At 59.1% G+C, this 15706-nt stretch overlaps 2 protein-coding genes across 7 annotated transcripts in view; one reads left to right on the top strand and one right to left on the bottom strand.

The window, feature by feature from the left end:
- Pak6 (p21 (RAC1) activated kinase 6) overlaps positions 1-5428 on the top strand; it is a 33462-nt gene extending 28034 nt beyond the window's left edge. For all 6 annotated transcript variants that reach the window (XM_004861541.4, XM_004861544.3, XM_004861543.4 and 3 more), the window contains 6 exons: positions 1955-2452; positions 2589-2722; positions 2979-3105; positions 3198-3323; positions 3699-3833; positions 4951-5428. In XM_004861541.4, the coding sequence (XP_004861598.1) occupies positions 1955-2452; positions 2589-2722; positions 2979-3105; positions 3198-3323; positions 3699-3833; positions 4951-5118 (1188 nt within the window). In that variant the 3' untranslated portion in view covers positions 5119-5428. The remainder of the gene's footprint in view (positions 1-1954; positions 2453-2588; positions 2723-2978; positions 3106-3197; positions 3324-3698; positions 3834-4950) is intronic.
- Positions 5429-5640: 212 nt separating this feature from the next.
- Ankrd63 (ankyrin repeat domain 63) lies at positions 5641-11959 on the bottom strand. Its single transcript, XM_004861548.3, has one exon. It carries the CDS (start codon positions 11201-11203, stop codon positions 10046-10048), a length of 1158 nt encoding a protein of 385 aa, XP_004861605.1. The 5' UTR covers positions 11204-11959; the 3' UTR covers positions 5641-10045.
- Positions 11960-15706: the final 3747 nt, after the last annotated feature.

The following is a 15706-nucleotide window of genomic DNA, read 5'->3' as shown; positions in this document are numbered from 1 at the left end:
AAATGACCTTCAAGGGAGCTTTAGGTGGCCCCCAGATGATGCTAGGATGGCGTGCTTTCTGAGTTCGGTCCACGTCTTGCTGACAAGCAGGCACTGCCTCAGTCCTGAGCCTTTTACAGACCCTTGGCCTGCTGGGTGACAGTGATAAAGTGAGTCCCACCCCACCTCCCGGTGCCTGCCTGGCCCTACTCCCAGGACAGGCATCATAGACTTGGTGGCCCCTTCATCCCTCCCCCACTTCCCCTACCCTCCATCCCAGCCCTTCCCAGAAGTTCCCTGTGACCATGGAATTACAGAGTTCATTCCTCCTAAGCTTCTCAAAGTGTGGGCCAGGGGACACCTACATCCAAACCTAGGGACCTTGAGAAAATACAGCATCTCTAGGGACCTTCAGAGTCACACTCTAAAGCCCAGAAATCTGTGGTTCACCTAGGTCCCCAGATCACTGCACACAGCCCCCTCCTCTATGGAGGAGACAGCTCAGACACTCATCGAAGGGCAGAGCCGACCAGGTCCTGAAGCCTTGCCCAGAGCCCAGAGGTCCTGTTCAGCCATCACAGTGGAGGAACAGAGAGACAGGGACCCAGGAGAATCTGCTGGCTGTTCCAATGCTCTTACCGAGGATGAAGAAGGCCAGGCAGTCCAGGGAGGCTTTCTGGCTTCTTCCCTGCAAAGGATAAGCTGAGCCAGGCACAGCCTGCCAGAGGCCCACGCCCCCTTTGTGGGCAGGCAGGTTTGTGGCCTTCTGCTGGCAGCACCCCCACCCCACTGCTACCTATTTAACCCCAACCCCAAGGCCAGGGACAGCCCCCTGATGCAGCAATAGAGCTTGAGAAAACTGTGGCCAGTCCTAGCAGAGACTGAGACCTAGATTTGGGGACCCCAGGCAAGCAGCCCAGCCCAAGGTGACTGAGGAGATTCCCTGCAAGTCAGGCCCAGCAGGCACAGGCACAAGATGCCTGCCAGTGTGCTGAATTTAGAGAAGTTGCACACAGGCCTCTCTATAGTCCCTGCAGTGTCCCTCACCTGGCACCCTTTAAAATTCCATGATCCCCAGGAGGGGTCTTCCTGTACTTCACCAGCTCCTTGGGGAAAACTGAAGGATGGGTCCTTTTCCTACCACAGGGCAGCAGGGTGTGGTCCAGGAAAGGCTCCCAGGGCTGGGTCTGAACGGGGCGTCCTGGGGGACCAGGATGCCTCCCCTTGCCCTGCAGCCTCCCTTCAAGGGGCTGTAAGGACTGGCACTCCACCTTCTTGCCCTTCCCCAGGCCTCCTCAGCCAGGAGTTTCCTGCCTGGAGGACCTGAGGGGATGCTCTGGGGAGTCCTTAAGATACCACCCCCCAGCCCTGGCCTCAAGACTTGGGTTTGTCTGGACCTACCCTCCTGATCCTGGTCTCTCTGGCACCAGATCCCAACGCAGAGGGGTCACCTGAGAACCCGTGACGGGAGACAGAGCTCTGCAGGCCTCTGCAGGGGTCAGAATCCCTTGGCACCAACACGCAGACTCCTGCTGCAGGCATGGAAAGGCTGTCCGACCCCAGCTGTGGCAGCCTCTCCACGGCTCCCTGCCCAGTGCCACCTCTGCCCACATGGGGAGCCCCACAGCACAGAGGGAGGACCCTGCCTCACAGTGGGCTCTGCAGGGCCTGGCTGCCACTTGCCCAGGAAGAAATGCCCAGATTGAGGCCACCCCAGGGACCTGGCTGTCTGCTTTGGAGTAGCAGAGCGATGTGAGAAGTTGCTGTTCAGCCTGGGGACTCTTTCCATCGGGACCGGGTTTGGGGTTCAGCTTCACTTGAAAATCTCTGCCCACAGCCCCTCCCCAGCTTGATCTGCAACCCTGCTTGATGCCGCTAGTGTGTCCAGATGTCACAGTGGCCACTCCCTGCTTGAGGGAGCTTGCTCCGGACCTCCTTCAGCCACACCCCTCTGTCACTTGCCTTGTCTCTGCAGCCCGACTCTGCTTTCCGACCACCACAGAAGGACTCCCCACCCAGCCTGGTGACCAAAGCGCAGTCCTTGCCCTCAGACCAGCCCATGGGGACCTTCAGTCCTCTGCCTGCCTCGGACACCAGCAGCCCCCAGAAGTCCTTCCACACAGCCCCAGCCACTGGCCCGCTTCCAGGCCGGTCTTCCCCAGCAGGCTCTCCCCGTACCCGGCAAGCCCAGATCAGCACCAGCAACCTGTACCTGCCCCAAGATCCTGCCGTGCCCAAGGGTGCCCTGGCTGGCGAGGACACGGGCATTGTGACACACGAGCAGTTCAAGGCCGCACTCAGGATGGTGGTGGACCAGGGTGACCCCCGGCTGCTGCTGGACAGCTATGTGAAGATTGGAGAGGGCTCCACGGGCATCGTGTGCCTGGCCCGGGAAAAGCACTCGGGCCGCCAGGTGGCCGTCAAGATGATGGACCTCAGGAAGCAGCAGCGCAGGGAGCTGCTCTTTAATGAGGTGGGAGACTTGGTGGGCAGGGGCGGGTTCGCCGGGGAGGGTGCTGAGCACACAGCCGGGCTGGACATCAGTGAGCAGCAATGGTAAGGTGCTGTGCCCGGGGTGCTGTGCTCCTCATTAGGCCTCTCCGCCCTAGGTGGTGATCATGCGGGACTACCAGCACCTCAACGTGGTGGAGATGTACAAGAGCTACCTGGTGGCCGAGGAGCTGTGGGTGCTGATGGAGTTCCTGCAGGGCGGGGCCCTCACGGACATCATCTCCCAAGTCAGGTGGGTAGCTAGGAGCCCAAGCCCGCGCCCACGGAGGCCTTGGCGGGCGGATCGGGCAGCGCTTGGCTGAGGAGACCTGGGGGTAACAGACCCAGGGGCTCCAGGGGAGCGGGGAAGAGAAGAGGACCCTGGGGCTTCAGCCTGACTGCGCTGCTCAGCACTGTCTGGGTGCCGTGGGCCTCCACTCTGCCCAGCACCAGCCACCCTGCGGTGCTGACCTTCTCTCCCACTGGGTGGGCCTGCCTGCCCTGTCCAGGCTGAATGAGGAGCAGATCGCCACAGTGTGCGAAGCGGTGCTGCAGGCCCTGGCGTACCTGCACGGCCAGGGTGTGATCCACAGGGACATCAAGAGTGACTCCATCCTGCTGACCCTCGACGGGAGGGTAGGCACAGCTGTCCTTCCCCACCACACCCTTCCTGTTCCCCAGGAGCCCTCCTCCTCCAGATCCCCCACCTCCTTCCCTTCCAATCCCAGGTGAAGCTCTCGGACTTTGGATTCTGTGCTCAGATCAGCAAAGATGTCCCCAAAAGGAAGTCCCTGGTGGGAACCCCCTACTGGATGGCTCCTGAAGTGATCTCCAGGTCTCTATATGCCACGGAGGTAACCATCCCTTCCACCCTTAGGGTTCCCCCTTTAGCCCCCTTGGCAGCCCCCGCCACAAATAGCCCTGGTTCTCAAGTTCTCACTTAGGATCACCCCTCTCTCAGATGGGGCTGCTCTCACCTGTGCTTTGTTGCCCAGTGTGAGTCCCCACCAAGGCCAAGGGGCACAGGCTTCTCCATGCATGGTGGCCTCCCACAGCCACTCACGTGTGTCCCCACAGTCACTGGCCACTCAGGCAGGAAGTGACTGACCATGGGGCCTCTGGCCAGGGAGGAAGGAGACAGGCTCACCCAGGAGAGCAGGGGCCAGCACGCTGCCACCGAGGCCCAGATTCTGGGTCCAGACTCAGTCGGGGACATTGTCCTCCTGCAGGTGGATATCTGGTCTCTGGGCATCATGGTGATGGAGATGGTGGACGGGGAGCCCCCCTACTTCAGTGACTCCCCTGTGCAAGCCATGAAGAGGCTCCGGGACAGCCCCCCACCCAAGCTGAAAAACTCTCACAAGGTAGGCAGTGCAGAATTTGTGACCCCACAGACCCCATTTCTCCTGAGGTTCCAGGACAAGGGCCTAGACCCCCAGCCAGGCCCAGCTGCTCCTCTCCGCCAAACGGAGAAGGTCTGGGCTCATCTTTCGGCACACAAACTCTGCCTGGAGTGTAGAGCCACATTTACACATGAACCCCACCTGCAGCTGCAGCGCTAGGGTCACTCCTCAGCAGGCACTTGACAGGACACTAGAGATGTCCCCGAGTGGGGACAGCAAGGACTCAGGGATCCCTGCTATTCTGGGGAGGACCCCAGAGGAGCCCAGTTGGGCACAAACCATTCCTCCACAAGGCCAAGACAGCATTTCCTTTAAGATGAGTGTGTGTGTGTGTGTGTGTGTGTGTGTGTGTGTGTGTGTGACATTTAACCCTCTTCTGCCAACCCCACTCGAAACCCTAAGCCCTTATCTGTGGTCACCCCTGCTGTGCTCGGTTGGTCTGCGTAAGACTGCTAGACAGCACTGCCACCTGGTGGCCAGTGCACAAAATATCCCAGAGGGTTGAGACCTAGCCTGAGTGGCAAAATAGTTCTGTGGTCCCAAGACAGTTGGCTTGGAGGACCAACAGGAAACAGGCCAAAACAGGGTACCCAGAACCCCAATACCAGGGTGCCCTAACCATCACCCTGACACCAGAGTTGGGGAGCCCAACCCAAAAGTGAGGGTACCTGAAGCCCCAAAACAGGGTACCCCAAAGCTTATAACACTAATCCTGACCCTCGCCCCAACACCAGTCTTCCAAGACAACTGACCCCTGGCACCTGCACCACTGGCCCTGAGATGAGGGGGAGTCCAGAGCCCTGAGACAGGCTGGGGGGAGTGGGGTGTATGTGGAACCCAGCTCCTCAGACTTCCAAACATCTTAATTCCATTGCTTGGCAGCTGCTAGTACAAATGAGGTGCCCACTGTTCCTGGGCTGGTGCACCCTCCTTTACCTACCTGATAATCCAGCAAGTCCTATGAGCCTGGGAAGAACTGGAAGAAACCAGAGAATACAAGACTTTCAATGATGGGGCCAGTGAGGTCCCCTAAAGGGACTGCAAGCCATGGCTTCCTCTTACGGCTCTGTCTCCACAGGTCTCTCCAGTGCTTCGAGACTTCCTGGAACGGATGCTAGTGCGGGAGCCCCAGGAGAGAGCCACGGCCCAGGAGCTCCTGGATCACCCCTTCCTGCTGCAGATGGGGCTGCCTGAGTGCCTGGTGCCGCTGATTCAGCTCTACCGCAAGCAGACCTCCACCTGCTGAGCCCGCCCTCAAAGTGCACCTGCCGCCTGTGCCCGCAGGCAGGGACACTGGGCAGCCAGCCTGCTGGCAGGGCCTGCCTGCCTCGTTCTCTCAGTATTCTCTCCAAAGATTGAATGTGAAGGCCCACCCCTACTCCCCTACCCCTCGGCCCACTGGGCCAGGCCGGACCTGCCCCCGTGGCCTCTCTCCTCCCCAGAGTCCCTGCTTCCTTCGGGATGACAGAGACCCCCTTCTGCAGGATGACCCCTTGTTATTTGCACAGGGATATTTCTAAGAAACTCAGAGACCAGCACCCTGGCCTCTATGGCTAGCACAGCAGAACAGGCTGCTGTGGATTTTTTAAAGGGAGTAGTAGTACACTAGCATTCTGGGCTTCCCCAGAGGGCCAGCTGCCCATCCTCACATGAATACTTGCTGTTGTCAGCTCCATCTTCAAACCTTGGCATCCCAGAGGGCCCCGGGAAGGTTTTTATTACCCAAATCCTCCTTCCTCTTTTGGCCTGACTTCCTGCAGGCATTCCCCTTCCCCACACCTGCTCCTGTGCCCCTGAACCACCCTCCCTCCACAGCCTGCTTCCATCTGCAGGTGGCCTGCTCCTTGGCCGTGGGAGAGGTGGGGACATTTTGTGAGTGAAAGAGAAAGAATGGGATTAGTGGTACAAGTGGCCTCACTTTATAGTCTGGAGAGAACACCATGTAAGGGAAGGAAGGTCACCCCAACAGCCCGGTCCCTTCAGTTACCCACAGCCAGCTTTAGGAGGGCTACCTTGTCCCCTCTCCCACCAAACTCCACTCTGAAGGACCTGCTTTTTGGCCTGGCTCCCCACTGCTCAAGTCCCATACTTCTCCCCAGCCAGCAGAGGGGTCTATATGGAGTCTGACTCTTGCTGGGTACTTGTGAGGCTTCTGAGGTTCTGTATACCATGGAGTCTGAGACCCAGAGCTGGGAGATAAAGAAAGAAACTCTGCTTTACCTGTCACCTTCATCTTTTAGCCAGGTCATCAAGGGCCTGTCCTTCTCTTTAGAATCCCAGCCTGGGGCAGAAGGTGAACCACTGCCTGGGGTTTCATCTCGCTGCAGGAATGAACACCCCATTTGTGTGAACCAGCTGTCCTAGCTGCCTCTGCAGACACCTGCCACCTTGTCCCCCCCCCCCCCCCGCCTTTAGGCTGTGTTGTGGGACAGGGAATTTGAGGGAAGTACCCAGGTGTCTGTACCCAATCCAGATCATATTTTTAGATTCCTCTGTCCCCTTGTGGCCTGCTTCAGGGCAAAGAAATTGCAAGGACTTTTTTTTAAAAGGTCAAAGTTTTAAAAACAAAAGCATCTTCCCTAGAAATTTTTGTGAATTGTTTGCACTTGTGCCTGTTTTAAATTAAACTGAGTGTTCAAATCTCGGCTTCCTGGTATCTCTGGGATTGGAACTGGACTGTCTTGGACCTGGACACCTGGAGTGGGTCTCCAGTAGGCCCAGCCTGGGTCACTGGAGTCCTCAGAACACCCACATTCCGTTGACAGTGTGGGCCTAAAATGAGGACAGAGAAAGAGGGAAACAGGAAGTGAAAGGCCCTTGGGACTGAAGCAGATGAGAAACAGGGCTCCTTCCTGGAGGGAGAAGGGCCCAGCAGGAAAGCTTCAGGGGATGACCTCAAGTGCTCTGCATCAGCCCCTCCGCACTGGCTTCTCGTGCCCTAGACCTCAGGGTGCCAGTGAAAGCAATCCATTCCATTTCTCAGAACTGAATGAGTACAGCGTGGGGATGACACAGAGACATGGCTGGAAACCAAGAAATGTGGGTTTCTAGTGGTGGGCTGGGAGGTGGGGAAAGCTGCCTTTCAACTTCTACCCTGACCTGGACTCCAGACCTCCCTTCCTGAGACCTACACCCAGCCCAGGGTTCATGGACATCTTTCGGCCAGGAGCAGAGGGCCATGCAGACCTCACCCTTGCTCCCCACATCACTGCATCAGATAACAGTGCTGGTCCTGCGGCCTTCAGGAGCCAGGGATGGGGCTGACAAGGACAAGCAACTTGCACAGTAAAAAGCAAGAGCATCCTTCCATCCCCTCAAAGGGAGCCACGAGGCGGGACTGGGTGATAAGGCAAAGAGAGGCCAGTTCTCACAACGGAATAATACTGGGTTTATTAGCTCTTCTCTTGAGTTCCACTAGTCCTTATACCACACGGTATCCCTCCAAAAGGGTGTGCCTATGTCCCTCAGCCTCCCACGCTGACAAGTGCTGAGCTTCTCTCCACAATGATGAAAGCAATGAGTAGGAAGAACAAATTGCTTAGCAATCTTTCAAATCTCTTCTACCTGGAGAGGACTCCAGCCTCAGTGCCCTAGGCCTGGCAGTGACAGGAGGTTTAGGGCGGCGGAGTGTGAGGAAGTGGAGTTCTACATCGAGCTGGGCCCATAACAAGGTGTCTGTAAGACAGCAGGACAGTCAGACACACAGCTTGGTTCCGACAGGAAAGAGCCGAAGTTTTTTTAGAAACATTTTAACCCGACCGCTAAGCTCTAGGTCACTCCACAGAGCTGGTTCTCCAACAGAGTGAGCTGAGGATGACATTCACCGGAAATGTCCATGGCCCTGGAAAGACTGACGGAGCCTCTGACGCAATGTGTGACTCAGACCTCGGGCTGTTTCAAGCCAAAATACCTGTATTTTAACACTATTAACAACTTCATTAAGCACAGTTGAAAAGGCAGTAAATGAGCAAGCAAAGAAGCAGTTTGGTGTGGAGTGTCCAGTTACCCCCACCTACCCATGACTCTCAGTCAGGGTTTTCAGGAGCTCTGATATCAGCCACCCATCATCCAGACTCGGGACAGAGGACAAGCAGATGTTTGGGGCAAAGAGAAAAAGGGCAGAACATTTCAGAAAAGAAAAGTTATTATAAGAAAACCGCGCGTAACTGGCAGGTTTCAGTGTTCAGAAACCACCGGGAAGGACTGGAAGCGCCAGCTTTTTCAGAAGACAGAAGGAGCTCCCTGGACAGGGAGCCTTAACTTGAGTGTTAATTTGGGGTTCACTCAATGAGCGTTTTTTGGTTTGCTGTCCCACACTTCTCTGCTGTGAAGTGACTTCAAGTATCTGGATTTAGTGTTCTACAAGAGGAAGGGGAATGTCCATGGTAAATGCACACGGAGGGAGAAGTACACAATAGTGATCCCCAAAAACCAGAAGGCTGGGCTCCGAGCCGGGGCGCAGAGAGAACGCTGGCGGCCACCGGGGGCACGGAGAATCACGTCCAGGGTGCAGGGGCACCGGGCGCGGGGACCGCTCTGGGCGGAGCCCTAACTTGGCAGGGTCACTCCAGCTGTGGGCCGCTCCCTGGAGTTACTGGCGAGAACATTCCGTTCTGCAGACAAATACCTCGACGACGTCGCAGGCTGGCGAGGGGGGCTGCACGCTCCAAGCTCGGGGTTCACAAAGCGCCCCCACCTGCCGCCACCCCGTGGGCCGGGCGCAGACACCCGAGCAGCGTCCGCGGGGTCCTAGCGCACGCGATCTGTCACCTCCCCTACGCCCGCCCCCTCGCTAGGCGGGAACAGAGTGGGAGGGCGGGGGCGGGAGGAGGAGACAAAGACGCGGCCGGCAGAGGCCTATTAACCGCCTCTCCGCAGGTGCCTCTGAGTCACTAATCTGCCCGGTAATAAAAGCTGGAAGCGGGGCCAGGCCTGCGTCCCACGCGGCCGGGCAGAGGCAGGGGTCCTCGGTCTCGGCCTCCCCCATCCGCCCTGCCCTCCATTAACAGCCCAGCGAGGAGCACGAGACGCTGAACAGCCCCCTGTCAGCTCTCACCGGAGTCCGATGTAATTTAAATCGAGACTGCGGCTCGTGTGGGCTCGCGACTCCCGCGCGCCGCCGGTTAACGTCGCAAACACTTCAGTCAATTATCCCCCTCGTGGAGCTTCTATTTAAAGAGACATTGTCAGATTCTTAAGCCTCGGATCAGACCCGCTGCTTTCAGCTTCATATACAAAGCCTCGAAACACGAATTCTTTGAGGGTTGGAAGAAATGCAATTAAGTAAAAAGCCTTCGCAACCGTTCCACCCTGCCCGAGCACCCACGTGCGGATCGGGGGAGCTGGGAGGCGGGGTGGGGGGTGTTAAGTCCCTTCCATTTCGAGCCTCTGGGAAGGAAATGCGTAGAATTAAGGCTGGGCCTGCAGGGAATGACTGGCTGACCCACCAAGATGGAATTCAAATGCATCGGAGCTGAGGAACAGGCCGGCTGGTCAGGGGTCTGGGGGAGCCATGACCCCATATCGTCACAGGGAGCTTGTTACCCAGAAGCTGGTGCAAGGGACAACTGGCGACCGACGCCAGAAGCTCTGCCACCCCCAAAATGTTTTGTCTTGAAGCAGGAGTTTCTACCCTGGAAAAACTTGACTACCAGATTCCTTCCCCATCAGCCCCTCCTATCCAGAGAGGTCCTGGATCCTCTCCTAGGAGCACTGAGCCTAGCCAGAGGGAGACTGGTAGTTCGTTGCATTAGCATCATTATCCCCAGCCTAGGGGCCTGGCCTTTGAAAAGGCAATTCTTCTGTTTGCCTGGCTGCCAGGTGCTGGGAAACTCAGCAAGAGGAAGGGGTCCAGATAGCAGCCTCCCGTAACCTAGGCAGACGAGCCTCAAGTTCACCTTCCTTAATGGAAAGTGGAAGCCAACAGAGGAGCCTTCCAGGCACGGGAAAGGCAAGTCCTAGGGAGGGTAAGGGATCTAGACCAGACCGGCTAGAGCAAAGAACACAGAGGAGGTGGGGTCCCTTTCTTACTTCTGGTGGAGGACTGGTGGAGGTCTCGCTTTGGTAGTGGGGACAGGTTCCAAAGTGTGTGTGGTGGGGGAGTAGACTGCGAGAAAGTGAGGGCCCTTACAGCGGAGTCAGGACGGAAATGAATGGAGCTCGGCCCTTGCCGCTTACCGCTGGGCCTGCAGCACTACAGCCTCGGTCCCCGCCTGCCAAGGTTTGGGCCCGGGGACCGAGAGGGGCAGAGCATTGGCCTCTAACTCTGGGCCACTCTCGGGTCCCGAACCCTCCCCGACCAGGCTGGGGATGTCTGGGGCTGTGGAACGTCGGCGCAAACCCAGGCGGCCAGAGCCAGGTCCGCCCTCCGGGTGGGGACTAAGGCCGATGGGGACTTGCACTAAGGTTGGGGGCGCTCCCTCCAGCACCTCCTGCGAACGCCACCGCCCGGTCCCCGCAGACTGGGGTGAGTTTGGTCGCATTAGGGCCCCCGCCCGTAGGCGTGCCGCCTCCTCCTCGGTCATGGCTCCCAGAGCCAGGCTCATGCTGCGGCCCAGCTCCGGCCGCTCACCGCCCGGTGCCCGGTGCCGGCCCGAGCCCTTGCCCGCTGGGCCGGGCTCGCCGCTGTGGCCATGGCCGTGGCCGTGTCCGCCCGCCGCTCGAGCAAAGCGTGCCAGGAGAGGCCGCGGCAGGCGGCGTGGGCTGGGTCGTCGACGCTCTGGGCTCGGCGCGGGGGCCGGGCGGCCTGGGGGGCTGTCGGAGTTGGAACCCCGGGCAGCCGCGGCAGCTGCGGCCCGGCCCCAGGGGCCCGTGAGCGCCTGCACGCAGGTCCCGTGGCCGCGCGCGGCGGCCAGCTGCAACGCCGTGAGGCCCGCGCGGTTGGTGCGGTCCAGGCGCAGGCCCAGGCGGCGGAAGGAGCGCACCAGAAACTCGAGCACTGCTCCGTGGCCGCACGCCGCCGCCCACATCACGGGGCTATTGCCAGCCGAGTCGGTGGCCTCGGGGTCGCCGCTGTACTGCACTAGAAGCTGCACGGCGTCCAGGTGGCCTCGCTCGCAGGCCAGGCTCAGGGCGGTGCGGCCGCGCTCGTCCCGCAGGTTCACCGCCGCCCCCTGCTCCAGCAGCAGGCGCACAAAGCGGGAGCGCATGGCGGGGTCCGGCAGCCCCACGGCCACCATGAGCGGCGTGCGGCCCTGCTCTGCACGGCAGTCGATGATGCTGCGGTCCAGCGCGTCCAGCACGAAGCGGGCCAAGTGCACTTTGCCCGCCTGCATTGCCTCCAGGAAGGTGCGGGTACCCGCTCGAGGGCACAGGTCCTTGGGCTTGAGCATGGCTCCTGCCGCCGCTCTCGGGCCGCCCGGCAGCTCCGCAGGGGGGCGCCCCGGCTCCCGCGCCCAGGAACCGCTCCCTCTGTGCGTGGGCGCTGCGGTCGAGGGTCCCTAGGTCGCTGCTCGGGTCGCGCAGCGCCTCTTGTTCCCGCGCCACTCTGGCTGCACGCCTGGCGTCCTGCTGCTCCCTCCGTGGGCCTCCCGGCTAGAAGTGAGGGCTGCTTGCTACTCCGGGCTCCGCTCCTGGCCCGCAACGAGACGACGGGAGCCCCAGCTCGGCCTCCTCCTGAGTCTCCGGACGTTTTCCCCGGTCGAGCGCCCCTCCGTCCCTCGGGGCTTGGAGCCGCTCCGCACACCCGCACCCGGGGCAGTCCCCGCTCCCTGCTGAGACCGTGGCGCCCGCAGCGCGCGCCAGCCTCTAGCCCTTGGCGGGGCGCGCCGCTCCTCAAGCTGCAGGCGCCGTTCCTCCGCCTCCTTCTCTCCTGCGGGGGCCGGGCCCCGCCAGGGCGCTTGCTTCCTACTTGGGGGACTCAGCGGCGGGGGAGCTGCAGTCCACCTGAATACCTGCCTTTATAGCCTCAGGGGTCTCCATGGCAATGGCTCCCCTGGAAGCAGCCTGCGCCGTCAGGGCAGAGACCTTCGGGGCGGAGGAGCCCGCCTCTGACCCCCACCCCTCCGTGGGCCACGAAGTTGGGGAGCAGCTCCTCCTCCGCGCTCCCCTGGGATTGCGGCGGCGGTTGCGGGGCGGGGGCGGGGGCTGCTCGCGGGGGGGCCACATGCACCCGACCGGGCCAATCCCAGGGTCGCAGTCTTCTCTCCCCGCCCTCCGCCCACACCTGAGTCCGGGCCCTCGGCTCCTTAGAAACTGGGGGGACCGCAGGCTCGTCTGGGAAAACAGAGAGCTGCGTCACGCTGTCCGGGGTGAAAGGAAATGGGACCTCACGAGGGCAGAACTGGACCAGGAGCGAGCCGGGAGGTGGGGTATCGAAAAGCAGATGAGGAGTAATTTGGGGGAGTAGGCATACGTGCTGCGGGAGCGGGCTAGGTCTGGCTGGGAGCTGCTACCCGAAGTGCCGCGCATCACGCAGTCACACACAACTGTGCCCCCCGCACACGCTCGCTTGGAGCGGGAAGGGCGTGCGCTCTCCAATTTCAGACGTCTCCAACCCTGACAATGAGCCCTCGGCCCGCTCCCGGGGGCGGCTGCGGAGCAGGCGAGGCGCAGACGCTTCCGCCGCTGAGACCCAGGGCGGGCGCCTTAGGACCCTAGGACCGCTGCTGGGCGCTGGGACTCGCCAGCCCAGCTCCCCAGCTCCTCAGGACAGGCCGCTATCCCGAAAGAGCCAGGGAGGAAAACAAGAATTCCCCGAAGAGCTGGCCAGTTTCAAGCCCCAAATCACTTCGAGGCCACAGGGCTCTGGCCCTGACCCTGACTGACCCCTGGAGAGAGTCGAGCAGGAGATCCATTTTCCATTAACTACGTGAGAAAACCACCACATCTCATCTTCTCAGACTGCTGGCTGCATGGCCCTGGAGAGGGAGGATACTCACTGGCGGGGTGAGGGGAGTAAGGGCTCCACAAGAGCCACGGGAGGTGGAGAAGGGGTGATTAAGGTCAAATGGATATTTGTGAAGAACTGAAGCAAGCATCAGGTCCTGGCGTGGGAAATAGAGGTAGAAGCTGGCTTCTGGATGACAGAGCCCTCCCCTCTAAACCAGGCCTAGCCCAGGACACAAGTTCGGCTTATTGCTCTAGGGTTGAGGACATCAGCTACATACAGAACCAGGAGGGGAAGAAAGATAGGGAAGTGGGGAGGGGAGGGCTCTAGGGTCTTCTGAAGGTAGGACAGGGTTGGTCCTTTAAAGATGAGTGAGATCAGCTAGTAAGAAGTGAGGAAGGCATTCCAGGTGGGGCTTGAGGAGGAGGCAAAGCCTCGACAGCAGGAAAATCGCCTGTGGGGGACAGCGTGGAGGGCTGCTTAGGTGTTCCCATAAGAGACAGGAAATTCAGAGAATCAAAGTGGCCTCAGCTTGGGCAGAACAAAAACAACATGGTTTGCTAGACACCTCTTTGGAAAGGTCTGGGGCTTGGAGAGTGCTTGCTGCTCCACCCCACCCCTGGCTCCAGGGTTGCCCATCTTTGAGGGATAGGGGGAGTTGCAGAGGGGCTCCCACTCCTCTGTGACCTCTGGCCATACAATGTAAACCAACAATGTGAAGCCCCTTTTTCCTCTGTGATTTTTGTCTTCATGATGTCTAGAAAGGGCATGGTATGTAAAGTCCCAGCCTAGAGGGCCGCGCTGGCAGTGTGGCCCCAGGCCTGCCCATTCTTATCTTCAAGAGGAAGCCCCTAACACCAGCCTGGCCTATTCCACTGGCAAGATCTGGAAAGCACAGTGATGCTATTTAGAGCATTGCCCTCAAAGCTCCCTCACACTCCAGGCCTGGAGCAAGACTCTTTCTATCACCAGCAAGGGCAAGAATGTTCCTTTCTCCTTTACTCAGCAGAAGAAAGGTTTTTCCCTTTAGGATTCAATTGTGCATGCGTGTGTGCGTGTGTGTGTGTGTGTGTGATGCTGGGATTTAACCCCAGGGCCTTGCACCTGCTAGCCAAGTGCCCTACTACTGAGCTACATCCACAGACCCTTTTTTAAATTTTATTTTGAGACAGCGCCTAATTAGATTGCCTAGGCTGGCCCCAAATTTGTGGTCTTCCTGCCTCAGCCTCCTGAGTATCTGGGATTATAAATGTGCACCACCACACCCAGCTTCCATTTTTCCTTTTTTCGGTACAAAGGAGCTACTTCTCCTCCTTCTCCTTTCAGGGTTGGGGTAGGGGTGCTCCTAGAGTCTGTATGACAGTGCAGGCTGTGCACTCTCCAGGTGGAGGAGCGAAGCAGCAGGAACCCAGAGTGGGAGTCTCCTTAGTCCTAAGAAGTCCCTCTTTCCTGAGCCTCCTTGAGTCAACCAGCTTCACTTACAGCCCTGTTCCCTGTGGTGATGGAGACAGTTCCAGATCCCCTTTGGAAGAACAGCTGCTTCCGTTTGTCCCAGCTGGTAGGGCCAACCCAGCCAGGCCTACAGCCATTGAGGTGGGTGCTGGGGCCAGGTCTCAGCCCGGGAGCCTTTGCTCTGACTCCCTCCCCAGAGGGCTCACTGTGTTCTGAACAAAAAAGAAATAGCAAAGCTGAAAAAAGCTGAGACTTCACTGCAGAGCACAGAGGCACCAACAGCCGGAATTAGAAGCTGTCGCTTCAGAGCTGAAGGCTGACAGGAGAAGGAGCCGAGGCAGGCAGGGGGCAGGCAGGCATTCCATACTCCTCCTCCCCTCCCACCTGCCCAGCCTCTCCCCTGCAGGCTCCAGGCTGGCAAAAGGGCTTCCTGCCAGAGGCGCTTCAGTCTGCAAGTCTGTCACTCTGTCTGCACCGATCCCCCCCTGCCAGGCCCCCTTCTTTCCTTCTCAAGTGTCACCAGCCTCCTCACCCTGTCACGTTGCACCAACTTGGCAGGGTTGGGCCTGATGGCACGTGCCTGGGAGATCCAGAAAGCTACTAGGGTGAGTCAGCGGGGGACCTGGCATTGAGTCAGCAATGGGATCAGTAGAGGAGTAGGGACCCTTCTCTCTGGGAAAAGGTAAAAAGGAAGCCTGGTCCCATCCTGTAGGTGCACACCAGGGATGGAACCCAGGTGCCTTTTCCCCAGCACCAGAGCCTGAGGGAGGGCATCTGCTCTTCCTTTGTACATTCCCCCTGTGGCCAGAGATTAATTCACTTCCTGGGCCCAGAGATGGCATTTACTCAAGGCCCACCTTGCCCTTTTCTCTGAGAATAGAAAGCAGGATGGAAAAAAAAAAGAAAGAAAGAAAGCAGGATGGGCTCATGGGATTTTGTGCACAGTTCCCTCCCTCATATCTGGCCTCCTAGCACCAGCCTGGAGCACAGGCTCTATCCACCCTGGCAGAAATGCAGGGAAGGCAGTCATCGGCAAGAGCTGGGGCTGCTGCCCACTGGACTCCATTGGCTCCAGCTCTGGCCTTTGCCCATATTCCTGTCTCCATGAGTTGGGCATGGACCATCATCCTTACAGAACTCTACCCCAGGGCCCGGGGAGAGGAGGGGCGATGGGATACCTGACTGCCTGGCGAGGCATGTGCTGCTGCTCTGGGGTATAGGTGTCCCACCCAAACAGTGCCCAGTATGTGCAGAGGGTGGGAACAGGCTGATCATGCCAGGCCTTAGTCCTGTGAATGAGCAGCCTCTAGCCTCACTCTGTAGCTAGGGACTGGTAGGACTCTAGAGGTCTCTATTTTCTGAAAGCACAGGTGCTCACAGATAATAACATCTGCTGTAACCACCTGATAGGAAAACAACTCTTCCCAGAATGGCCCCACCCTGCCTCTCCCAAGCCAGTGCACAGCCCTTGTGAGATGTGGGACTGTGGTGAGGGGGCAGGAAATGGTACCGTGAGCAGTGGGGACACCTTAGCACCAGGCTCTTTTGCTCCAGC

Source organism: Heterocephalus glaber, unplaced genomic scaffold (genome assembly GCF_053883595.1).
Source record: "Heterocephalus glaber isolate CG9 unplaced genomic scaffold, H.glaber_assembly_v1.0 deba00000809, whole genome shotgun sequence".
NCBI lineage: Eukaryota > Metazoa > Chordata > Mammalia > Rodentia > Bathyergidae > Heterocephalus > Heterocephalus glaber.
This window is presented reverse-complemented; position numbering and strand designations above follow the sequence as displayed.